This window comes from Chiloscyllium punctatum, chromosome 7, assembly GCF_047496795.1.
Source record: "Chiloscyllium punctatum isolate Juve2018m chromosome 7, sChiPun1.3, whole genome shotgun sequence".
Lineage (NCBI taxonomy): Eukaryota > Metazoa > Chordata > Chondrichthyes > Orectolobiformes > Hemiscylliidae > Chiloscyllium > Chiloscyllium punctatum.
In genome coordinates this window covers 86,834,009-86,860,849 of record NC_092745.1, presented here as the reverse complement: position 1 = coordinate 86,860,849, position 26,841 = coordinate 86,834,009, and the positions used below count along the sequence as shown (strand labels likewise).

Below are 26,841 nucleotides of genomic sequence, written 5' to 3'. Positions count from 1 at the left end.
ACGCACCATTGGGCTGAGAAGTGGAAGAGTTGGGATATCTGGTCAGCATGGAGAGTTTGGACGGAAGGGTCTGTTTCCGTGCTGTACATCTCCATGACTCTATGAAATGCGAGGTGCTGCATTTTGGGAAAGCAAATCTTACCAGGACTTATAAGCTTAATGGTAAGGTCCTAGGGAGTGTTGCTGAACAAAGAGACCTTGTAGTGCAGGTTCATAGCTCCTTGAAAGTGGAGTCACAGGTAGATAGGATAGCAAAGAAGGCGTTTGGTATGTTTTCTTTTATTGGTCAGAGTATTGAGTACAGGAGTTGGGAGGTCATGTTACAGCTGTACATGACATTGGTTAGGCCACTGTTGGAATATTGCGTGCAATTCTGGTCTCCTCCCTATTGAAAGGATGTTGTGAAACTTGAAAGGGTTCAGAAAAGATTTACAAGGATGTTGTCAGGGTTGGAGGATTTGAGCTACAGGGAAAGGCTGAACAGGCTGGGGCTGTTTTCCCTGGACCGTCGGAGGCTGAGGGGTGACCTTATAGAGGTTTACAAAATTATGAGGGGCATGGATAGGATAAATAGACAAAGTCTGTTCCCTGGGGTCGGGGAGTCCAGAACTAGAGGGCATAGGTTTAGGATGAGAGGGGAAAGATATCAAAGAGACCTAAGGAGCAACTTTTTCACACAGAGGATGGTACGTGTACGGAATGAGCTGCCAGAGGAGGTGGAGGAGGCTGGTACAATTGCAACATTTAAGAGGCATTTGGATGGGTATATGAATAGGAAGGGTTTGGAGGGATATGGGCTCGGTGCTAGCAGGTCGGACTAGATTGGGTTGGGATATCTGATCGGCATGGATGGGTTGGACCGAAGGGTCTGTTTCCATGTTGTACATCTCTATGACATTTTGATTCCCATACAATGTAAAATTGCTTTGAGTCAGATACAGCAACTAATTATATTCTTTTTGACTGAAAATAAATCACCAAAATGTTGTCCACAAAATTTGAGCCTTCCTGAACATCCAGGTTTCCAGTGACAGAGCCCACCAAATGAATGCAAAAGTCAAGTATTTGCAAATTTTAGGCCACGTGTGCTGGCTGCATGATGCATCCTGGCTTCTTGCTGAAGTCTGCTGCATTGTAAGTACCACTCTTCAGCCAAGTCTATCCACCACATGTGACATCAAAAAGAGTTGGGTGGACTGGATATAGCAAAAGTTATGTTCCAGACAACATTCCAACTATAATGTGTGAAGACCTCTGTTCCATTATTTTTAAACCTCTAGCCAAGATGTTCCAGTACAGCAGTGAAATTGATGATTTAGAAAATTGACAAGTTCCAGGATACTGGTGCAAACGTTCCTTATGATAGGGGCCTAAACCCAACACCTTCAGCTGCTTCATCACTGACTTTCTTCCATAGGGTCAGGAGTCAGAAGTGAGGATGTTCACTGGTGATTTTACAGTATTCAGTTGCATTCAAATTCCCACAAATATGGAAGTAATCCATGCCTATATCCATCAAGACCTGGACGACATTCAGGCTATTAAGTGACAATAATAATTGTGCCACAAAATGCCTCTCAGTGATGATCTCTAACAAGAGCATGTCTAACCATGATTTATTGACTATAAATGTCATTACTATTACTAAATCCCCCCACCAGCAATGACCTGAGATCATTGATGACCAAAGGCTTAGCTGGACAAACCACATAAATACTGTGACTGCAGAACAGAGGGCAGGTATTTTGTGGCAAATTCCCAGAAGTTATTTACTTGATGAGAGCAGCTCCAGCGACATGCATAGAGCTCAACATTACCCCATGATTGGCAGCCAGTTAACCACGTTAAACCTTCATTCGTTTCACCACCACTGCAGCACGGCAGCTGTGTGAACCAGTGACGAGATGCACTGCAGCAGCTTGCTGACGCTACATCAACAACTCTTTCTAAACCTACAACATCTACCACTTGGATCAACATGGGAAGCAGACGAAGGGAAACCCCACCACCTGCGAGATCCAGTCCAAGCCGCGTACTGTCCTGACTGGGATTGGAACAATTTTGTCTTTCCTTCACTGTCATTATGTTGAGCTCTTGGAACTCTCTCTCTCTCTGACAGCACTGTGGGTATGCCTATATCCCATGCACAGCAATGGTTCGAGAAGGCAGCTCACCACCGTCATCTCAAGGGGGAATTAAGGATAGCAGTGATGCTCACGTCCCATGACTGAATTTTTAAAAAATATCCAACAAACAATTTCTGTTATTTGACAACCATTTCTTCAACCTATAGATACTGTTATGTGGCTTCAGTAATTATTGATACAACATAAATTCCAGAATAGATATTGTGAGTTGTAAACGTTGTGATATAGCAATAAATAATTGTGGGGTAATTGAAAATAGTCTCATTCAAAATTGATATTGAGACTGGGTCTAAGCTATTGGAATAAATTAACCTTTATTATTTCCTTGAACTGACTTCATTTGCTGAATTCCATATCTTTTTAGGGTGACTTACTTAAAAATGCTATACATTATCCAGCAGAAGGATAATATATGTGACATTCATAAATGATGTTGATGAGAATATGCTGGGGGTGGTGATGATAAAGTAGGTTTGTGGATGACACAACAATTGATTGAGGGTTGATAGTGAGAAGGGAAGTCTTGGGTTCCAGGAAAATATAGACAGGTTGGGTAGGTGGGTAGATTGGTAGCAGATACAACTTAACCCTGAAAAGTGTGAGAAGATGCGTTTTGGAAGAAGTAACAAGGCAAGAGACTACTCAATGACTGGCAGCACACTAGGAAGCTCAGAAGAACAGAGGGATCTTAGGGTGATTGTCCACAGATCCCTAACAGTGACTGGACAGGTTAATAGCATAGTCGAGAAGGCATCTGGAATGCTGGCCTTTATCAGGTGAGCTTAAAAATGTGTTGCTGGAAAAGTGCAGCAGATCAGGCAGCTGAAGAAGGACTTATGCCCAAAACGTCGATTCTCCTGCTCCTTTGATGCTGCCTGACCTGCTGCGCTTTTCCAGCAACACATTTTTAAGCTCTGATCTCCAGCATCTGCAGTCCTGACTTTCTCCTTTATCAGGTGGAGCATGGGTTATAAGAACAGAGATTGTTATATCGGAGCTGCACAGAACTTTGGTCATGGCACAGCTGGAGTGCTTTATGCAAGTTTGGTTACCATCCTACAGGAAAGATGATTGCATTGGACAGAGATGTAGAGGAGATTCACCAGGATGTTGTCTGGGATGGACCATTTCAGCTATGGAGAAAGGCTGGAGAAGTTTGGGTTGTTTTCTTTGGAGTAGGAAATGTTGCAGGGAAACCTGATTGATGTGTATCAGATTATATGGGCATGGACAGGTTGAAAAGAAAGCAACTGTTCCCCTCAGTTGAAGAGTCAAGGACAAGATGGTACATAAAAGAGGTTTTAGAGGGAGTTTGAAGAAAAAAGTGTTTCACCCAGAAGGTGGTGCGGTCTCGATGGGTAGTTAAGGTGGGTAACCTGGCAACTTTATAAGCAGTTAATGAACACTTGAAGTGTCACAGCATTCAAGGCTAAAGACCTAGCGAGAGAAAGTGGGAGTAGTGTAGGTGGCAGTGTCACTGAAGGGCCTTTTCTGTACTGTATGATTCTAAGGATGGTGCTATAGATGTTTTCACTGTGGGGGAGTTTGGGTGATTTCTTCTTTGGGGAGATGGTATAAGATAAATAGGATGGGCAGGATGTTTTGGTGTTGAAACCATATTGGGTTATTCCAATTTACTGTGAGATCAGAAAATAGCCAGTGTAGATTAATCTGATATTATTTGTGAATTGGTGGGAGTGATTTGTTATTTCAGTGAGTTATTTTTAGTGCTGTAATGATGGCTTTGCTAATTTGTTTTCCTCATGAAATAGTTCAACATTAAAGATGCCTACATTTACCTGGTTAAAAGTCACACAACGCCAGGTTATAGCCCAACAAGCTTAATTGGTAGCACACTAGCTTTCGGAGCGACACTCCTTCATCAGGTGATTGTGCTTATAACCTTTTTAATTACCTGGAATTACAAAAAAAAGCTACTTTGATACTGTCTTGTTCGGTGTGAGTTCATTTACACAGAAATTGTGTTCCCATAGAACAAAAGGATTGTAAAATATTGTGGAAATATAATGGGACCTTTTAAATGATCTTTTCAAAATATTATGGAGGCATTTATTGTCGACAGTTTGTCATTTCCTGTACATAAAGTTACATTTTAAATGACTTGATTGTCTGACTTTTAACCTTTTGTGCTGCCAAAAGAACTGACTATTCAGTGGACGAGATTAGAGCTTTTGGCTTATTGAGAAGAAATGACTGATACGGTTATAACATGGTGTTCCTTGTGGCGAAAGGTTTCTGATGTTTTAAAAGAAAACTAAAAAGTACATTTATTTATTATTTTTTATATATCATAAAGTAGTGATTTCATGAGGTTGAGTAAACCTGAACGTATTCCAGGCTGACCCAGTTGGCTGTAAGACTGGAACTCTGCATGACTTTGAGCTAGAATCAGTGAGTATGAATCACAGTCTCTATTGCCATCCATATGCTTAACTGCCCTCAGAGAGTGAGTTCAGAAGCAGCCTGGGGGGCCTTTGAAGTCTGCAGCTGGGAAGCCAGGAGCTTTAGGGGGGCCTGAATAGACAGAAATACTCCAACAAAAGTTACTTCTTATACAATAGCACTGCAGAACAGACAATTTGCAAGAAACATCCTCTCTCACAGCCAAACTGTAACTTCTGTGAAACAGTGAACATTAATTGAGCACATTCAGAAAGGATGTTTCTCCTGTCTGAGAAAATGGGGAGTGGTGGTGGTGATCAGCAGTTGTATCTGTAGAAGCCTTGTGAGCTTTTTTTAGCTGAACTCATATAATTATTTGGGGTGGGAAGTACCAAACAGACTTGCAGCCCTCCAAACTACTTTTGAAATTGCAATTGGACCAAGTAGGTATAAATGTGTCATTTTCTGGTTAACAAGATGACATGAGTGGTATTTCACAGGGTCAATGCTGGGGCCTCAATATTTTACAATTTATGTAAGTGACTTGGATTAGGAGACCAAAGGTGTGGTTACCAAATTTTGCCGGTGACTAAAATATAAGTAGGAAAGTAAATTGTGAACAATACATAGGGAGGCTTCAAAGGGATTTAGATAGGTTAGATGAGTGAGTAAAAATTTGGCAAATGGAGTATAATGTGGGAAAATCTGACATTGTCCATTTTGGCGGAAAGATTAAAAAGAAGCACATTACCTAAATGGCGAGAGATTACAAAATTCCGAGATGCAAAGGGACCTGGGTGTTCTAGTGCGTGAATCATGAAGGTTTAGTGCGCAGATATAGAAAGTAATTAGGAAAGCTCAAAGAATGTATTGTTGTTTGCAAGAGGAATTGAATACAAAACTAGGAAGTTTATGCAAGACATACATGGCATTGATTATTGCATGTTTAATATACTGTGTACTATATTAGTCTCCTCACTTATGAAAGGATGCAAGTGTGTTGGATGTAGTCAAAGAAGCATTATTGGACAAATACCTGAATTGGACAAGTGTCTTACTTGGAAAGATTGGGTAAGCTGGAGTTTAGAAGAGTAAGAGATAAGTTGATTAAAAATAAGATTCTGAGGCCTCTTGACAGTTTTTGTATTCCTGTTGTGCGAGAATCATGAACTAGGGGTCACTGTTTCAAAATAAGGGGTTGGCCATGTAAGCCAGAAAAGGAGAGGATTTCTTTCTCACAGATGCATGAAGGCGTTGGAACGCTTCCTTGAAAGGTGGTGGAAGTAGATTCCTTGAATATTTTTAAGGCACAGGTCGATAGATTCCTGATACCCAAGAGGGCGAAAGCTTCTTGATATAGGTGGGAATATAGAGTAAGAAGCTCAGACATCATCTTTATTGAATGATGGAGCAGGCTTGAGAGACTCAGCAGCCTTCTTCTCCTGCTCATTGGTGTATTAATGAGTTACCATGTGGTCAACATTAACTGTACATCTCTGCAGAAAGAGAAAAGGCACATCTAGCTTCAAAATATAATGAAGAAGTACCATTTAGGAAATAATACAATAATACAACACAATAATACAGTGTTCCTGCTTGTATCCTCACCAATCTGGAAAATAAAGTGAATTCCTCTATTAAAGGATTGGGATTGGGTTAAAAAAAAATTGGCTTGCTTCTGGTGGTCACCTTAAAGCTAGGAGTGCAGAATAAGATTTGGTGGGAGCTGGATGGAAAAGCAGCATGAAGAAAATAGGGATCTGGATTCTTGCCATGATAAAGACCTGATCAAATTCAGAAATTGCAAGTCTCACTTGGTTTCATGGAGATACACCATTTTTGTACATGCCTGATTCCGAGAGGTATCATTCACTCTTGTCAGTCACTACCTGCATTCAGTTGAGCTTTTACATCCAGTACATGAAACCCAACTCTGAACTTGCTGTGTTTGGTCGAATAGCCAAGTCTGGCCCCTTCACATTGCATGTAAGTAAGAGACTCATTCTGTCAACTTGATCAGAATCAAACTATGGCCAATTTCAGAGAGTCATGATTTACAATGCTGTGGGTAAGGTTTTATGTTGTAACACACACTGATATGGCATCTCACCCCTGATGATACTGCAGAAGCTATGAGCCCTGACAAGATTCTGGAAATAAAGACATGTTTCAGAACTAGCTATACCCCGAGCCAAGCTGTTCGATCACAGCTACAACACTGGAATCTATCCGATAATGTGCAAAATTGCCCAGGTATGTCCTGTATACAAAATGCAGGACAGAGCTAACTGAGCCAATCAGTATATTCTCGATCATCAACAAATTTATGGAAGGATTATCAGCAGTGCTATTAAGCAGCCCTTGCTTTGCAATTATATGCTGGCTGATGCTCAGTTTGGTTCTGCCAGATAACTCCGCTCCTGACTTAAGTGCAGCCTTGTTCAAATATGGATAAAAGAGCTGAATTCCAAAGATGAGATGAGAATTATTGTCCTTGACATCAGGGCTACACTACTTGAATGTGGATCAATAAGTCCTAGCAAAACTAGAATGACAGGGAATTGCAGAAAATTCTCTTTTGATTGTCATCATATCGAATACAAAGAAAGACAGTTGTTGTATGACAGTCATTTCAGCTCCAGGACATATGGACAAGGAACAAGAATAGGTCACTCAGCTTTTTGAGCCTTTCCTGCCATTCAGTACTCACCCGACTTATCTGATTTTAATCTCTGCTCTACTTTGCTGCACACCCCCCCAGTAATCTACCATCCCTTTGGTAATCAAGAATATGTCTGCTTCTGCCCTATTAATATTTAAAGATTCTGCATCCACTGCTTTCTGACATCTCTGCCAGACTTCCTTAGGGTAGTGTCCTCGGTTCAACCATCCTGAACTGCTTCATTCATGACTTTCTCTCTGTCATAACGTCAGGAATGAGGCTGTTCACTGATGACTCTGCAATGTTCAGCACCGTTTGTGCCACCTGGCATAGGCAATAAATACGGTTCCAACCAGTGAAGCTCATATCTCTGAATGAATAAAATTTGCACAACTGCACCACTCCATGAGAAGAACACTCTGAACGAAGTTTTGCAACTCTATTCTGGCCAGTAGTCCTTTTCTCTGGAATGTAACTACACGCAAAGTTCCTGGTTTTCATATACATCTACTTAACATGCAAAGCACATCCTGTGACCTACATTAAAAATATTAACAAAGTACTGGTAATAATAGAGAACCAATGTTATCTAGACAATACTTTGCCTCTGTACACCTACACCAGAATGGAGCGCTGCAGTGCAATAAATGCCCTACACCCATCACTCATGCTTCAGATGCGTATGCTGTTTGTGTGGTTCCTAATTTTTTAAAGACCAGTTTAGGCGGACAAAGAACAATTCAAAGAGCATCTGGATACTTCAACCTTTGACTTATGGATTCTCATGTGATTCAACAAAGAAGAGTCTGTTCAAAGTTTCTCAAATATGGCCACATTGCTGGCAACATGTCGAGATAGATCTGGATGCCCACCTTGTTATTACTGATAAGAAGCACTTTCCTAATTTTATCATTGCTTCTGAGCTCAGCTAAGCATAGACCAAGGCATGTACAAGTACAAGTAAATACATTCAATAGTGCTCAGACATGATCTACACAATGTGAAAAGTGGGCCCAAGGTGGACCTATTGGTGCTGTAGGTGAGATGATGCCCTGTTGTCTCTCACACTCCTCATAAGTGCCAAGGTGCCCGCCCCAAATCATTGTTACATCCAGGCAGACGAAAGCAGGCTGCCCACTCTCACTATAAATGAATTTACAACAGTGAGGTGCATGGTCATTGGCACCCATTTTTAACTTCCTTCAGACTGAGGTCTCGGCATCCCTACATGGGCAGCTGTGGGCACCAGCACCTGTGGCTATTGAAAAGGTACTGGAGAGGTAGGAGGTAAGAGGAAAATGTTTAGGAGTTCTTTGTACTTTTAGCCTCCTCAGACACCCCCATAAACTGAGGTGAGCCTTTGGTTGAGACTGATCGTGCTGGCTGCTGGCGCACAGCAGTTTTTCATTCAACAATGTCTTTGCCAACAGTGCAACTTCTCTGTCTAGGTTATATAGCTCTGTGTGTGTTCCAGAGATGACAGCGCTCATGTTTTGAGTGAACTGCTCGAGGCTATTTGGAGAAAGTGAGGACTGCAGATGCTGGAGATCAGAGTCAAAAGATGTGGTGCTGGAAAAGCACAGCAGGTCAGGCAGCATCCGAGGAGCAGGAAAATCGACATTTCAATCATTAGGAATGTGGGGAAGGCCCAAGGGAGAGGGGAGAGATAGATGGTGGGGTGGGGCTGGGCGGAAGGTAGCTGGGAATGCAATTGGTGGATGAAGTTGGAGTATGATGGTGATAGGTCGGAGCTGAGGGTGGAGTGGATAGGTGGGAAAGAAGATGGACAGATAGGAAAATTCAAGAGGGCGATGCCAGGTTGGAGAGGTGGATCTGGGATAAAGTGGAGAGGGGAGATGAGGAAACTGGTGAAATCCACATGGATCCCATCTGGTTGGAGGGTCCCAAGGTGGTAGATGAGGTGTTCTTCCTCAAGGCGTCAGGTGGCTAGAGTTTGGTAGTAGAGGAGGCCCAGGACTTACATGTCCTTGGCAGAAAGGGAGGGGGAGTTGAAATGTTCGGCCACAGGGTGGTGGGGTTGTTTAGTACATGAGTCCCAGAGATGTTCTCTGAAACATTCTGCAAGTTGGCATCCTGTCTCCCCAATGTAGAGGGGACCACATCGAGAGCAACAGACAGAAAGATATGTGTGGAGGTGCAGGAAAATCACTGCCAGATGTAGAAGGACCTTTTGGGGCTTTTGGTGAGGTGTGGGCACAGGTTTTATACCTCTTGCAGTGGCAAAGGAAGCTGCTAGGAATGGAGGGTGGGTTGGTGGGGGAGCATGGACCTAACAAGGGAGTCACGGAGGGAATGATCTTTACAGAATGCAGAAAGGACTGGGGTGGGAAATATATCCCTGGTAGTGGGGTCTGTTTTGTAGATGGTGGAAATGGCAGAGGATGATGCATTGTATTCAGAGGTTGGTGGGGTGGAAAGTGAGGACCGGGGGGGGTGGTGGTTCTGCCCTTCTTGCGATTGGAGGGGTGGAGTTCAAGGGCGGAGGTTTGGGAAGTCGAGGAGATGCACTTGAGGGCATCACTGACCACATGAGAGGGGAATATGTTGTCCTTGAAGGAGGATGTTCTAATGTGGAATTGGTCCTCCAGGGAGCAGATGCAGTGGAGGCAAAGAAATTGGGAGTAGGGGATAGTGTTTTTACAGGAGGAAGGGTAGGCAAAGGTATAGTCCAGATAGCTGTGGGTGTCGGTGGGTTTGAAGTAGATGTCCATGCTGAGTCGGTCATCAGAGATGGAGAGATCCAGGAAGGGAGGTGTCTGAGATGGTCCAGGTGAGGGTGGAAGGTGTTTGTGCAGTGGATGAACTGTTCAACCTCCTCGTGGGAGCACGATATAACACCGATGTAGCGGAGGAAAAGGTGGGAATGGTGCCGGTGTAGCTAACAAAGAGGCAGGCATAGCTGGGGCCCATGCAGCTGTCCATGGCTACTCCTTTGGTCTGGAGGAAGTCGGAGGATTTGAAGGAGAAATTGTTGAGAGTGAGGACTAGTTCAGCCAATTGAATGAGTGTGTCGGTGAAGGGTATGGGTTGGGTCGGCAGGAGAGGAAGAAACGGAGGGCTTGGAGGCCTTCATCATGATACATAGATGTGTATAGGTACTGGGTGTCCATGGTGAAGATAAGGCATAGGGAGCCAGGGAACTGAAAGTCATGGAGGAGGTGGAGGGCATGAGTAGTGTCTCAAATGTATGTGGGGAGATCCTGATCCAAGGGGAACAGAACAGTGTCAAGGTATGTGGAGATAAGTTCGGTGGGGCAGAACCAGGCTGAGACGATGGGTCGACCGGGGAAGTCAGGTTTGTGAATTTTGGGTAAGAGATAGATCTGGGCAGTGTGGTGTTCCAGGCTATTGGGGGAGATTTCACTCTTTCCTGATCGAGACATTGCACTTGCTCCACCATGAGTGTTGCTGCACGTGTCTCTCCAGAAGATTGACAATAGCCAGAGTTCATGCAGTTAAACCCACAAGTTCATGACGGCAAATGTACTTATTTGATTCTGTGTGAGCTTTCATCATCTCAGGAATTTCACCAAATATCCAGACATCTATTGCTTATTGTCCAAATATTGTGCCCCAAACAGTGACTCCTGAGGTTCCATATTCCTGCCCACTGGACCACTGCTATAATCAGTTTTCCTGTTCACTCTGAGAGGGACTAATATCTCTGACACTGACACCTTGTCCTGCGTGTATTGGTAAGATGGGATGTAGCATTGAAGCTGTTCATCTTCATACCTGAAGAATGATCTAACCTCGGCATGGGGACAACGTGCACAGATCCAGGACTGGTGTGGGACAAAATCAAGGAGCTATTTAGGTGGAACCTTTTTCCCCAGTGAAAGCATGTTGCGCTTCTTACCAATACTTCAACCAAACTCCCACTGCATTGATGATGCATACACATCCTCATATTTGCTTTTCTACAATGCTCCATAATACTCAGTGAAGTGCAGCATTGCCTCAATCATTACTGTTATGTGCCAGGGTGATCTCAATCATTATCATCTGCTACTGGCAATTAGCATCACTTGGTGGTCACCATATCCACTTGGCCTACAGGAAGGCTGACCCTCAGGAAAGCTGACCCACAGGAAGGCTGACCCTATGCCTCACCTGGCACATCTCTGAAACATTCTTTTGTTCTGCAAGAACGAGAATTAATGTGCGCCTTATATAGTGCATGGCAGAATATTGCATTGTTGTCTTGTGCTTCACTGTGCCCAGTCTCACCTCTTCTGTGCACAGATTATATGAGCTGCTTATAAGCAGAGGTGTGCATGATGTCTCACACTATCTCTACAGGATGCAGATGTGAGCCTTCCCTTGATCCTATATGTGGATGAGCCCAGATACTCAATGTGCTAATGTGCAACATGTCTCTGAATTTCTTCCAGCAATGAATCCACAAATGCTGGTGGTCTCCAGCTGTGATCATGACAGCCAGATGTTGTATCTAGGCTTCTTGCTTGTGTAAGGTGGATTGTTAAGTGACTGTTGTATCCCTCTGTGCCTCTTCACCTGAGGACAGGGCAACTGGCTGCAACCTTTCCCATGCTGTTCCTCTGTGATATTCTTTGAATAAAAATATAAGGTGAAAAAGATGATGAGCAGTTACATTTCTGTCATTCACATGTACCAACCATTTTCATCATTTCATTAATAAATACTGTTAACAATGCGGTGGAGAGAGTGGCTCAGCATAAGTGCTTTGTGCTACTTGTGTTATAGGTATTCCTTCAAAGTGGTTTGTCTCACGCAGTGAACCCTGACAGCCCCACTGGCTTGCTCCCTCTTAGTTACACTGCTACACTGTGCAGATGTTAGACTTCTGGTCACAGGTCAAAGTTTGGGCACACCCTAATTGATGGGTGGAAAGAGGGACAAATGGATGAAGTAATTAGCATGGAACTATTCACCAGTCATCCACTGAGTCTAGCCAGCTAACTCCCTCCACCACATAACGTCAATAAGACTATACCATTTCCATGGTTGTGCTTGAGAATTCATTGCATCTTTTCGGTGGTGCACTATAGTTCCTTTTGATCAGGCAACGGCAATGAGAATTCTCCCACAGCGAAGGCCCAGGATAAACCATCCAATCAGGGGTCAGCTAATATTTAAGAACATTTACAGCTTTGACATAAATATAAAACGCCTCTCAAATGCAACTTTCGGATGGAGCACATTTCATATGTGATTCCTGTCACGCTTTACGCCAGTTCCAGAATTTTGAGTTTGCAGGCTCTAGCCACCTCCTCTTTACCATGGACGTGCAATTCCATTACATGTCTATCCCTCACCAGGATGGTCTCAGGGCTCTCCACTTCTTCCTGGAGCAAAGGCCTGAACCATCCCCATCCACCAACTCCCTCCTCCGCTTGGCTGAGCTCATCCTTACCCTCAACAACTTCTCTTTTAACTCCTCTCATTTTCTGCAGGTCAGAGGGGTGGTGATAGGGCCCCCCCAGTTATGCCTGCAACATTCCCTGTTTCAGTCCTATCCTGGCCCCACCCACAACTCTCCGATATATCAACGATATCATCGGAGCTACTTCCCTCTTTTATCCAGAATTGGAAAGGTCTTCTTTTTGGAATTGGAAAAGACATCTGACTTCCCCACCACCGTCACTTTCACCTGGTCGATCCCTGACTCCTCACTTCCCTTCCTCGACATCTCTGTTTCCATTTCTGGGGATAGACTGGCCACAAATATCCACTATAAACCCGCCCATAAACCTACAGCACAGTGGCTCAGTGGTTAGCACTGCTGCCTCACAGAGCCAAAGACCCAGGTTCGATTCCAGCCTCAGGCGACTGTCTGTGTGGAGTTTGCACATTCTCCCCATGTCTGCGTGGGTTTCCTCCGGGGGCTCCGTTTTCCTCCCACTGTCCAAAGATGTGCAGGTTAGGTGAATTGGTCATGCTAAATTGCCCGTAGAGTTAGGTACATTAGTTACAGGAAATTACTCATCAGAGGGTTGGTGTGGCCTAGTTGGGCTGAAGGGCCTGTTTCCACACTGTAGGGAATCTAATCAAAACTCCCATCACTACCTGGGCTACACATCCTTGCACCTTGTTTCCTGAAAACACTATTCCATTCCCCCAGTTCCTCCGTCTCCATCATGCACAATCCAATGACGCCAAATTCGACAAGGGAGCCTTTGTAATATCCACCTTCTTCCTCAACCGAGGATTCCCCAGCACCGTTGACCTCAACAGGATCCAACTCATCTCCTGCACTTCCAGCCTCACCCCCTCTCTTCCCTCCAGCAACAGCGATAGGGTTCCCCTTGTCCTTACCTACCATCCCACCAGTATCCACATCCAGAAGATCACCAGCTGCCATATCCGCCACCACTAAACACACATTCCCCTCGGCTCCCTTGAACGCCTTCCACAGGGACTATTCCCTCTGGGATATCATGGTCCACTCTTCCTTCACTCTCAACAACAACACCCCCACTTCACAGCCCTACTGCACTTCACCCTGCAACTGCCAATTGTCTAATACCTGCCACTTACCTCCTCCGCCTTCAGTATCCAAGGGACCAAACCCATCTTCCAGGTGAAGCAGCACTTTACCAGCAATTCTCACAATTAGTCTACTGTATTCACTGCTCATAATGCGGTATCCTCTACATTAGGGAAACAAAGCATAGACTGGGTGACCGCTTTGCAGAACATCTATGTTCTACCCACAAAAAAGACCCTGAGCTTCCAGTTGCCGAACCACTTTAATAGATCACTCTGTTCCCTGGCCAATATCTCTGTCTCAGGTTTGCTGCAGTGCTCCAGCGAAGCTCAGTGCAAGTTGGGAGAACAACACCTCAGTTTCCACTTGGGGACCCTGCAGCCCTCTGGATTCAAGATCAAGTTCAATACTTTTAGGGCCTGAACTCCCCATGTCCTCACCCCCTATCACACACACCAGGCCTTGTTATAATCTGCCATTCTACACTACTAACAATCTCCATCAACAGCTATTCACCCTCCCAACCAGATTATTAGCAACTCCTTTGTCTGTCCAACTGAACTTTTCTCTCTTTGGGCTCTCTCCCTACGTCTTGTTTATTCCTTACCCCCCTCCCACCATCCTATCTCCTACATTTAAACCAACGTTTCCCCAACCACCATCAGTTCTAAGGAAGGGTCACTGGACCCGAAACGTTAACTTTGATTTCTCTTCACAGGTGTTGCCAGACCTGCTGTGCTTTTCCAGGAACGTCTGTTTTTGTTTTTGACTTACAGCATCTGCAGTTCTTTTGGTTTTCACTTTTCATGTGTGCTTGAGTTGCCCAACTCATGGCAGGCTCACCTCTGACCCCTCACTATTTATGAAGTAGCTGGTCCCAAACTGCTGATCTAGTCCACCACCCCACTGCCACCCCACACACCAGACTGAAAACCAGAGGCTTGCGTAGCCATTTTTAAAGGAGAGGTTCACAAAGCTGGAGTCCTCTCAGCTCCACCTGCCTGACACTTGGATGAAAGTCCAGGACTGGGCTTGATTTTAAAACAAAAGACAAGTCAGAGGTTCATGTCATTATGGAAAGGGCATTTCCTGTGAAGCAGACAAGGACTAACTGTTATGTAGAAGCATAAAACCCAAATCACCTTGCCCTACTGATACAGTATATGTGATGGTGTATGGTAGTACTAAATAGGATAAAGATAAAGCACTCAAAATATCAAACAACAAAACAGAAGCAAATACTAATGGAATGCCTCATATAAAGAAAACAGGTTTAACTGTAAAACCTCCTGAAAAAGTGTTGAAAAAATGTGAACAGTTTATTTATGCACGTTCATTTAGATAAATAGTACATGTAAAATATCTTCCTGCCTTCTGCATAATTATAAGCAGGAGATTTTCAAATCCAATTTTGTGAAAGGATAAGATCAGGAATGTGGATAAAGATTATGATATGAGTTAATTACATTATTGTGAAGGAACATGATAAGTACTTTTGATATGCGATTGATGTAAAGGGGTAAGCTTCATGTCTATAATTCCTTTGCGGCTGACCTTGAGGTCTGATGGGACGATAATAACTTCATCTGCTATAAATCATGAAGAAAAGGGTGCCTGGCTCTTAAACGTTTTGAAGCAGAGTTCTGGAAAATTGATGAGAATAGCTGGAGGAAACAACTTGATAATTGAGTGGCAAGATTTACTGCGATCATTACCCGACCTCCCTTGGTAAAGGTGATACATTATAACATAAATCACCTTGTTATGGAAGGTGTTGCATGTTACAAATAGTCAAAGAAAAATAGAAATAAGGTAGACAATAAACAAGTTCGTGTTTAATGTCCAAAACATTGGAAAGAAGAAGGAGAGACTGTCTTTTCTTGATGTGATAGATGAATTTTACAGTGTAATATTTTCTTTGAGCTGTTGTAGACATAACAGTGACAAGGAAAAGAATGTTGTATATATAAAACTCCAAATTAATTGTGACTTTGTTGGCTCTTGATAGAAATAATTTCAACAAATATTTGAGAAAATGAAATTGGTGCAGTTTTGCACTAGGTGTGGAAAATATTCAACTGCTAGTTGCTTGTTTCTCGCTTGACGAATTGTCAGCACACGATGGGCATTATGGGCATCCATATTTCTGCCTAATTTTATTTACATCCAGTGTTTAACTACAACAGCATTGCTTCCAGGACAGTTACAATTTAAAGGAAACAGGGGAAGAGCAGGAAAAGAGAACTTTAGATGTCGATCTTCCAGGAATTGAATTGTCTAACCCTTAAAAGCAATTCAGGCTGCTCAGAAACAATAAGTTTTGTTGTTTTTTTTGAAAGATTTTCAGTAATTATATGGTTGGCTAATAAATTCCATAGGAAATCAGCCTGCTTTAGCTGGTCCTCCTGTATGTGAGTATGGGCAGAATGTAAAGATCGTCCCTGTCTGATGGTGAGATTGTCCATCTTTCCATCTGGATGCGAGTTGAGGTTCTCAAATCAACAATTATTGCCCAAATAAGGGCATCATTCCACTGTTGGTATTCAGCCAAAGTCGGGTGAAAAAGTGCTGCTTCGGGTTGCCCTGAAAATAAACCCTTCTTGGGGTTCACTGTGGGCTGCTGGAGAGCTTCCTCATCTAAATGCACTCTACCTGGTTGAGGGACCCATCATAGGGAGAAGGAGTTCATTGAAAACAAGTCCACACCCCTGCCTTTGCCTCTGATTTCCCCCTCTGCTGATCCTCAACCTGTGACCCTCATCCTGTCCTCACATAGCTTCGGCCTTGGGTCTATTGTTGATCTTTTGCTACTGGTGCAGGCCATTTTGTTTATAATGCTGTCTACAATGAAAATAGCTGGTCCCTGATTGGTCAGCAACTTTTGAGGGATAGGTTTTCTGACTCCAGCGTTCTTAATCCCAGAGAAGTGCCAATGGTGGCTTCATAAGTGCATTACGGACAGCCTTCCCTGATACAAATGACAAAAGACTTTCACTGAGTAATTAGCTGATGGGTAAAGCCCTTCTTCACTGAGATTACATTCTGCCTGTATGTGACAGCTACAAGCAATCTAAATAAATCAACTTATCAAATCAAATAACTGGCATTGATCCAGATATGACAAATGTATACCCTGTCCAGTTAAAGCTGTTAAGGTCTCTCCATTAATGTCTGAGTAGTTGTACTAAAATTGAGAAATCTCTTACAAGAATGATCAAGTAGCAGCTTGATGTAATCCTACATATTGATAAATCCAAAACACCGCATACAAACATGGCTGCATGGTGGGCAGGTGGTGCTTGTAGAGTCAGGTAGTTGAGTTGTGAGTTTGTGTGCACTCTCCAAAGTCTCAACTTTTGCCACAATGTGTTCGTGACAAAGTCACTCAATATATTTGGTTAAAAATCACACAACACCAGGTTATAGTCCAACAGGTTTATTTGGAAGCACACTAGCTTTCAGAGCGCCACTCGTTCATCAGGCGGTTGTGGAGGTTAAGATCATGCTCACAGATTTTATAGCCAAAAGAGTCCAGTGTCATGAAGATGTGATACAGCAAACAATCTTAGATGAAAACTAAAGTTAAAAATCAAATAACACCAGGTTAGAGTCCAACAGGTTTGCTTAGAAGCACTAGCTTTTAAAGCACTACTTCTTCATCCACCTGATGAAGGAGCAGCGCTTTGAAAGTTAGTGATTCCAAAATAAACCTGTTGGACTATAACCTGGCGTTGTGTGATTTTTAACTTTGTCCACCCCAGTCCAACGCTGGCACCTCCAAATTTAGATTAAACCTTCATCTTTTAGAATGGGAAATGCTGGTTTCTATTCTTTGATATGTAAATCCCGGAACTTCCTCTAAATTACATTCTCAAGTTAGCTCAACTTTTTAAGCATTACATATGAGGTCTGTCTGTGTCCCAATGCTATGTCAGACTGACCAACCCTCTGTATAGTTTTACAGACTTTTACATGGATTCATGCAGTTTTTGTGCAAAAAAAAAGTAATTCTGCAAAAATTATATGTGTGCACATGTAGGAGCGACAGATTGAGTGTGCATATGAGTGTGTGCATGTGGGTGTGAGTGCACATATATTTGGCGCCTTCTTGAATGAACCATTTCCATTTTGGTTGGACAAAGGCCAGGGACTCCCAAACTGTCGCTGGGGATGTTTGGTTTCCTCAGAGATGCTTTGAGTACACCCCTAAGGCTTTTCCATTGACCTCCCTCAGAGTTTGCTACCATAGTTGAGTTCTGAGTAGTGCAGTTTTTTCATTGTGGTGTCTGGCAACCAAATGATATTTCCTGCAGAACACAGCTGATTTGGAGTGGTTCTTGAGTTGATGCTGACTGTGTTGGCTGAGGAGATGATACTGCTGTTAGACTGAAGGTATAGCTGGTGGTACTTCTGTAGTGCTTTGAAATGTAGGCAATAGGTTGTCCAAATTTCTAACATCTATTGGAGCATGTGAAAGTAGATATACTGGATAGAAAACAGTGGTTCAAGAAGGTGGTATAATGCCCTGTCTCAAGGACAATTAGGAAAGGAACTAAGTGTCTGCCTTGCAAGTAACTCCCACATTCAATGAATTAATCAAGATTTTTGTAGAGGCTGGAGGAATGTTTACTTTCATCCCCTGTCACAAATAAATTCTAGCCCAGATTGTTTCCACCCTAATCTCTGTGCACTACAACCTGGGATTTTCTCTCCCATCTTTCTCCATCTGAGTACTGCCTGATGGTTAGTTCAATACAGCATCTGTCATCTTTATCTAGTTAAGAAATTCTAATATCTTCCACCTGTGCACACTTCCTGTCAGTACACTTGCCTTTTGCACTTTTTCCAATTATAATCCCTGTGTACACATAACAGTTGTCATAACAACTTGCATTTGTATAGTGCATTGAATAAGATAAAATTTCTAAGGCACTTCATGGGACTCTTCTAGAACAAAATTTGACACCAAATTATGAAAGGAAATATTCAATTTGATGGTCAAATGCTTGACCAAAGAAGTTTTACAAAGCATCTTAAATGAGGAAAGCTGCGGATTAGCAGAGAGGTTTAGGGAGTGCTCCCACAGACTTTAGAAACTTGGACAACCTACAGTCGGCACCTCACAGCACTGGAGAAGTACCACGGGCTCTACTTTCAAAAGGTCCTGGGTACCTGGATAAACTCATCTGTGCATTGTACAATTTGGGCACCGCCTTCTCAAAAGCACCTCAGTATGTCTTTTCTGAAATTTGTGTTGAAATTAAAATTTAGTCTCTTGCCAGAAACTGTGATTTGCATGATAGTGAGCTTCAAGCTGATTGAATGATTCCGTTATCTGAATTAATATGTGTTATTGTGAATTACTAAATATCCCTGTATTCTGTGTCAGGGTGGAAACTTAGTAAGACAACAGTGCTGCAGAATGTAATAGTAAAAGGAACGAACTGTGGATATGAAGAGTTTGAAATAGGTAGTGGGTGGGGCAATGTGATCTGCTTCTCCTTTTACTTAAGGAATCATGGAGCAGGTTTACAGTTGGTAGCAAGCAGAGGGCCAAGGTTCATTTCTTCTCTGTGGTAGGAAAATGGTTGTTCGTGGCTTTGTGGAGACTTGGCAAAATTTCTTCAAATATTGTCAAAGGGGACTTGTGGTTGTTTCTCTTAAGCTGCCTCCAAATAAACCACTTCACAAACGCATGATTTGCAGTCTACACCACTGAAGATAGCTTCTGAGAAGGACCAACAGTACTCTGCAATGGATACAGAAGCAACAAGACAGTGGTTTTTAAATTATATGTATAACTTGGAAGAATTTTCTTGACTCTATAGGATTGTCCATTAAAACAGATTAGGTATAACATTGATTTTGTGCAATCACATAAAATAGGCGTTAAGTGAATCAATAAATGTTCAGTAGATCTCTTGATTTTGGAGCAAATAAAAATCGGAACAGATATGAAACTGGTGGCCAAGCTATGACCTGCTTTACATGATTGCACAAAGGAAATGTTACACTGAAAAAGCAGTGTGCTGATTTTTTATGAATAAAGTATCATTGATTTTTGTCCAGCTCTAAAGGAAGAAACCTTTCCAATTATTTCTTATCTTCTATGATATCAAGGCATCCCAAAGTGCTTTTTACAACCAATAAGGTACTTCTGATGTGTAATCACTGTTGTAATGGACTGAATCATTAAAACTTTCCAGACTTCCTTCGATGAAAATTTCAGAAACATTGTCCCCAGCTCTTCAGAAATCAAAAATTGCAAATTTGCCAATGATGACCACCCCAGTTCCATGTATTTGCTTTTCACATTACATCTTGCTTTCATTTTTTTCTCCACTTTTTTTGTGCTTTGTTTTCTCCTGTTCCCTTCCAGTCTTTATGGCATTGCTTATTTCGAGTTCAGTATAAAAGACACCAGTTATTCTATCTCACCTTGCCAAAGTAATCATTATTCCAGAGTGAGTGACTTGAGAGTTACAGCTTTGTCTGTAGGAAAAATCACAGACAAGGCTACTCCTGTCTTTATTGATTGACCACACAAATGTATATTGCCAGAAAGATCCAAATGTAATACCTCAAATCATTCCAGCAGCAGAGATCCGCTAACTCAGCAAAGGAAAGAGTTAATTCTCAGAAACGTTACTTGATGACTGATCTTGTTGAATTTGTTGAGACTGTATATTGGCAATCAAATAATATTTTGCTTTTTGGATAATGTGTACAAAACAGAAATAAGTCTAAAATGCAGTTAAACATTGAGTGTGTCTGGTTTATCAGTTTGATTTAACAGCTGAGTGATTATTGCACCTCAGCTCAATTTAAATAAATCTGTCTTATCTCGACAGTAAAGCATGAGCAACTGTAATCCTGTGTCAGATATATCTAGGAGCCATTCTTAAAATAATAATCACTTGGCTTGTTCTTCTCACAGATGCCTAACTTTATCAACACCACCCTCCCGCCACATGAGCAGGTGACAGCTCAGGAGATAGACAACTATTTCCGCCAGGAGTTAATCTACAAGAGGAATGAAAGAATGGGCAAAAGGGTGACAGCTCTTCTGGAGGCAAATCCAGATAAAAGCTTTTTCTTTGCATTTGGAGCAGGTATGTAGAGTGATCTATTGTCCCTCGGGGCTTTGCCTCATCCAGATAGTATAAAGCACTTTGTCACTTTTTTTAAAGAAGTATAATCAGAACTTTCTATAGAAAGCAAACCTCTTCCTTTCATAATGATCTCTCTTGCATAACTGTGTTAAACATGGAAGCAAATTGTAATTTATTAATTGTCTTCTTAATCAGATCACTTTTAATGTACCAGAATTGTGAGCGTTTAAAGATTAATTTTCTAAAAAGGTTATAAATAAAATTTTGACCAGGAATTTTGTTTCTCACTGTTAGTTTTTGATCATATAACTGAAGCAGGTGGCGGAAGATTTTAAGGGGAAGATCCCATGAATGCTGCACAGAAATGCTCAAAAATAGGTCAATAACTGCTCATTAATTTGAGTCATCATTCAAATTGAGTTCCTTTCTTGAAGTTGAAACATATGAAATTAAAGGAAAAAAGAAGTAAAGTTTGTCTGGCAAGTTGGAATTTGGATAAGTGCTCCTGTTGAAATGATACTGTTCCTTCCCCAGTAATGGGTACAATATGGGATTGTAGTGTAACACCTTTTCAGAAAACTTTTCCCTAGTGGACAGTCCCACGTGTGTTTATGCCACATGCAAGTGACACAATCTTCCATTTTATTGTGGTTTACATAACATGTTTGCCAAACACTTTTCCATGGAGAATTTATAGTTAAAAGACTCTCAGCTACGTCCTCTGGGAATGTTCTAATAATTAATTGTTGCCTGTGGTTTGCTGCTATGTTTGACATCACTGTTGTTATTAGTGACAGTGAAGGGTGTTTCAAGGAGTTATTGTAACATCCCTCTCTCTAAAGTGAGCCAGATTGATATTACTGAGCAGGAGCATTTCTACAGAGCTCAAGATAAACCTGAATGATTTGGACATGATTTGTTGTGTATCAATATATTCACGTTGTCAATTTCCTCTTAGATCGTATTGTGTGTTTAGCTGCTACTTTTCTGTAACCCTTGCTTGGATCGGGAAACTATATTCCAAATTATAGAAGGTTTGAAATTAAACATTTTAATGAAAGATTTCCCTTTCAAGTCATTCAGCAGACAAGAATTTTCCTGTCCAATGACATGGGGAGGAAATTAAGCTTGTGGTCCATTAATATTAAAAGTCTTTTGAAAGTAATACAAGAGGTGGGAAGACAAGCAATGTGTACTTCTAACATTGTTAAAAGAATGGGTACATTTGTGATAAATATGGGATGGACGTGTTTTGGTAGAAAGGATTTTGAATTGAAAGTACATTAGTTAATTTACTATACGAAGAGGGAATAAACAAAATAAAGCACTCACTCTTGCTCGGTACCACACTTATACAATGGAATCAATGCTGCTTGCTATGGATCTATAACAGTGCCTGTTGCCAGTACTGTGGAATGTGCATAATTTATTTTGTGAGGGAAAGTCAACAACTCTCTTGGAAACAGTGTGGATTGCAGCAAATTGTGTCTTGGAATTTGCATTTCTATTTACCCCCATTTTCAACTGGTGAAGGAACTGTCTTAATCACATGTCTCTATAGGAGCATACAAGATTTAAGGACTCAGCTATTCGCAGGTAAGAAAATGGCAGCTGATTACTTTGGAAGTGACTATTTTTGATGAAGAGATGGGCCTAGAATCCTCGAGAGATTGCAAAGGGGATTTTAAGTCACCTGCCCTCAGAAAGTAGTCTATTTGATTTATTGCTGTACTTCTGCAATATAAGCACTGTCTTGTATATTTCTAACCTGGGATGTATCATACTCATGTAATAAAATTGGTTGAGTAATCCATATTTAATTGAAATGTAGCATTGCAATCAACATTTCATAAATGAATACATCTTGAAGGCTGAAGCTGTTGCCAAAACATGTAAGTGTGGGAGAGACTCCAGATGTGAACCAACACAAATATTTATTAGGGTTTAATTCAGGGCTGTCACTTGAATTAAGGAATGTTTTACTGACTGGCACTGGGACTAAGGTTAGCATTTCCATAATTTTTTTGCAAGCTGCTGTCAGACAAGAAACTGCATTTGCCAGACATATTTTAAAATAACTTATTTGAATTAAATTTTCATAAAGTATTGTAACAGAGAACGTATGTTTCCTCACATTATGTTTCAGAAAAATAGGGTTGGGCATTGATTCTCTGATTTAATTCAAGTGGGTATTTTAAATCTGTTGATTCTTGAAAGCACATCAATTACTATTTCACTGAAACACAAGTCTAGCTTGCAGTAGGGGTTTGATAAATGATAACATTGAAAGAGATGGAGAAGATTAATACCCAGAAGGCACATGTTACTTAATAAAAAGAGAAACTTTGGGTTGAAAATGCGAAGATTTAAGAGGGGTAAGGGATTTTCTGATGGCATTGAAAGTTCATTTGATATTCCCTTTACATCTCAAATATCTTTTTGAAAAGGCAAGTTTTGTGCACTTTTTAAAACAAAAATAGAAATTCTAGAAGGTTGGAGACATTTGTGCAAGACACCTGGTTCTTTCTGTATGGAACATACTGTCCAAGAGAAAATGGGAAACATACTGGTTGATAGTGATATTTAACGATGGGGAAAGAGGTATGAAGCAATTTTGTTTTTCTTAGTCTGCAAAGTCAATATCTGTATCAGGATATTACTGAAAAGCTGTAGGTGACTGTTAAATTGTGCCATTAAGCGCTGGGCATGAATTCAACTGCAGCATAACTAGTAAGATGATGGTTCAACAGATTTTGTAATGAGTTTGGGGTGTCTCATCTAGAGTTATAGATGTTTAGATGAATTGTCTAGCTTTTATTCGCTTGTCTGGTAGCTTATAAAATGTAAGCCACACAACCAATAATGGGGAAACTGAGAATACTTATAATTCTTTATTATTCTTTTAATCCTTTGATATTAATGAAGACAGAGTATTAGCTTGATTCCTATTGATTCCATTCTGATGAGACCTCAATATTTGGTCAGAATGAGTATCCACAGATTGAACAATATACCCTCGATATACTAACTTGAGAATGTTGATTTTCAAGCAACTGGCTAGTCCATTCAGTAGCAGCAGTTTTATGGTCCTTTATAAAGGATGTCCTTATGGACAGTTTCTCTACATACTCTCCTATCTTCAGAAGGTTACTCCCACTTACAGACATCTATTTGTCACAATTTTGGGAGAACATTTACAGAGGAAGCTCTGTAAATTATCCAGCATTCGATTATCTGAATATCAGATTATCTGGCAAGATCGCAAGGTTTCGATCCTCGGCTAAATTATGTTATCCAGCATTCGATTATCCGGAATTCAATTAACTGAACAAAATACTGCCTCCCCGTGTCTTTTGGATAATCGAGGTTCCTCTGTGTACAATGTGGATCTTTTTCTATGCTCACCACAAAATTGTTTCCTGGGTGTAGAATGCATTATTAAGTATCATGTCTAGAACATGTTAATCAGACATTCACACCACATGACCTGAACCTTTAGCAAAAGGAATATCAACAGTTTGGTAGAAGGAAGCATAGCTAGGGTGAAAAATTATGTCGTTAATGGTACAGACTTGTACTTAATTGTTATAGACAGACGAGAAACAATAGGTCAGCCCCTGCCACACCCCCCACCTCAACCTGTCCTACTGAACAAAGAGAGCGGGTTTCAAACAAAGATGTTTCAACTCCTGAGTGTTTTGAGGGTCGGTAACAGGCAAATTACAAGTTTCCATAAGTTGTAAAAGTTGACTATAAGCGTTTATTGTTCAACACCTGAATTTACACAACTATTCCCATGTTTTTATACTCACACACCCCCTCTCTTCTTGATGCATGTCTGCAATCCTTTGTCCCGAAGAAGAATGCTACTGTAGTTTAGAAGGATATATTCACTGTTGTATTATGTTCTGAGTGGCAGATTTTCTTATGCTGCAGTCAAGATGAAATAGTGGAGTCCAAGTACTACTCCTCCAGTAAGGAGTTCAAGGCAAACCAAGTTGCTGCCTACTTGTGGCTTAAGCGCCTGTGGTCTTAAACAGGATCCTTCCCATTCAAACATTTCTGCCAGTCTGACTGAAATATGTTTTATTGAAATCCTTTTCAGGCAGCACGGTGGCACAGTGGTTAGTAATGCTGCCTCACTGCCCCAGGGACCCAGATTCAATCCCAACCTTGGGTGACTGTCTGTCCGTGTCTGCATGGTTTCCACCAGGTGCTCTGGTTTCTTCCCACAGTCCAAATATGTGCAGGTTAGGTGAATTGGCTATACTGAATTGCCCATAGTGTCCAGGGATGTGCAAGTTAGGTGGACTAGCCATGGGAAATACAGGGTTACAGGGATTAGGTACGGGTTTGGGTGGGGGTGTGGGTGGAATGCTGTTCAAAGGGTTGGTTTGGACTTGTTGGGCCAAATGGCCTGCACCTGCACTGAAGGGATTCTGTGAAACCTTAACTCTGTCATGTGACCAGAGCAGCTCTTCTCATTGTCATAGAACATAGAACAATACAGCACAGAACAGGCCCTTCGGCCCACGATGTTGTGCCGAACTTCTATCCTAGATTAAGCACCCATCCATGTACCTATCCAAATGCCGCTTAAAGGTCGCCAATGAATCTGACTCCTACCACTCCCTCGGGCAGCGCATTCCATGCCCCCACCACTCTCTGGGTAAAGAACCCACCCCTGACATCTCCCCTATACCTTCCACCCTTCACCTTAAATTTATGTCCCCTTGTAACACTCTGTTGTACCCGGGGAAAAAGTTTCTGACTGTCTACTCTATCTATTCCTCTGATCATCTTATAAACCTCTATCAAGTCACCCCTCATCCTTCGCCGTTCCAACGAGAAAAGGCCGAGAACTCTCAACCTATCCTCGTACGACCTACTCTCCATTCCAGGCAACATCCTGGTAAATCTTCTCTGCACCCTCTCCAAAGCTTCCACATCTTTCCTAAAGTGAGGCGACCAGAACTGCACACAGTACTCCAAATGTGGCCTAACCAAAGTCCTGTACAGCTGCAACATCACCTCACGACTCTTGAATTCAATCCCTCTGCTAATGAACGATAATACTCCATAGGCCTTCTTACAAACTCTATCCACCTGAGTGGCAACCTTCAAAGATCTATGTACATAGACCCCAAGATCCCTCTGTTCCTCCACCTGACCAAGAACCCTACCATTAACCCTGTATTCCGCATTCTTATTTGTTCTTCCAAAATGGACAACCTCACACTTGGCAGGGTTGAACTCCATCTGCCACTCCTCAGCCCAGCTCTGCATCATATCTAAGTCCCTCTGCAGCCGACAACAGCCCTCCTCACTGTCCACAACTCCACCTATCTTTGTATCATCTGCAAATTTACTGACCCACCCTTCGACTCCCTCCTCTAAGTCATTAATAAAAATTACAAACAGCAGAGGACCCAGAACTGATCCCTGCGGAACTCCACTTGTAACTGGACTCCATGCTGAATATTTACCATCTACCACCACTCTCTGACTTCGACCAGTTAGCCAGTTTTCTATCCAATTGGCCAAATTTCCCTCTATCCCATGCCTCCTGACTTTCCACATAAGCCTACCATGGGGAACCTTATCAAATGCCTTACTAAAATCCATGTACACTACATCCACTGCTCTACCCTCATCCACATGCTTGGTCACCTCCTCAAAGAATTCAATAAGACTTGTAAGGCAAGACCTACCCTTCACAAATCCGTGCTGGCTGTTCCTAATCAAGCAGTGTCTTTCCAGATACTCGTAAATCCTATCCCTCAGTACCCTTTCCATTACTTTGCCTACCACAGAAGTAAGACTAACTGGCCTGTAATTCCCGGGGTTATCCCTATTCCCTTTTTTGAACAGGGGCACAACATTCGCTACTCTCCAGTCCCCTGGTACCACCCCAGTTGCCAGTGAAGACGAGAAGATCATTGCCAACGGTACTGCAATTTCCTCTCTTGCTTCCCACATAATCCTCGGATATATCCCGTCAGGCCCGGGGGACTTGTCTATCCT

General features: G+C 42.0%; 1 protein-coding gene across 1 annotated transcript in view; it reads left to right on the top strand.

Moving 5' to 3' along the window:
- The window catches only part of LOC140479895 (metalloprotease TIKI2-like), a 418,380-nt gene that overhangs the window by 220,604 nt on the left and 170,935 nt on the right, over positions 1 to 26,841 (top strand). Inside the window, exon 4 of the mRNA XM_072574253.1 lies at positions 20,643 to 20,817. Coding sequence (XP_072430354.1) covers positions 20,643 to 20,817 — 175 coding nt within the window. The remainder of the gene's footprint in view (positions 1 to 20,642; positions 20,818 to 26,841) is intronic.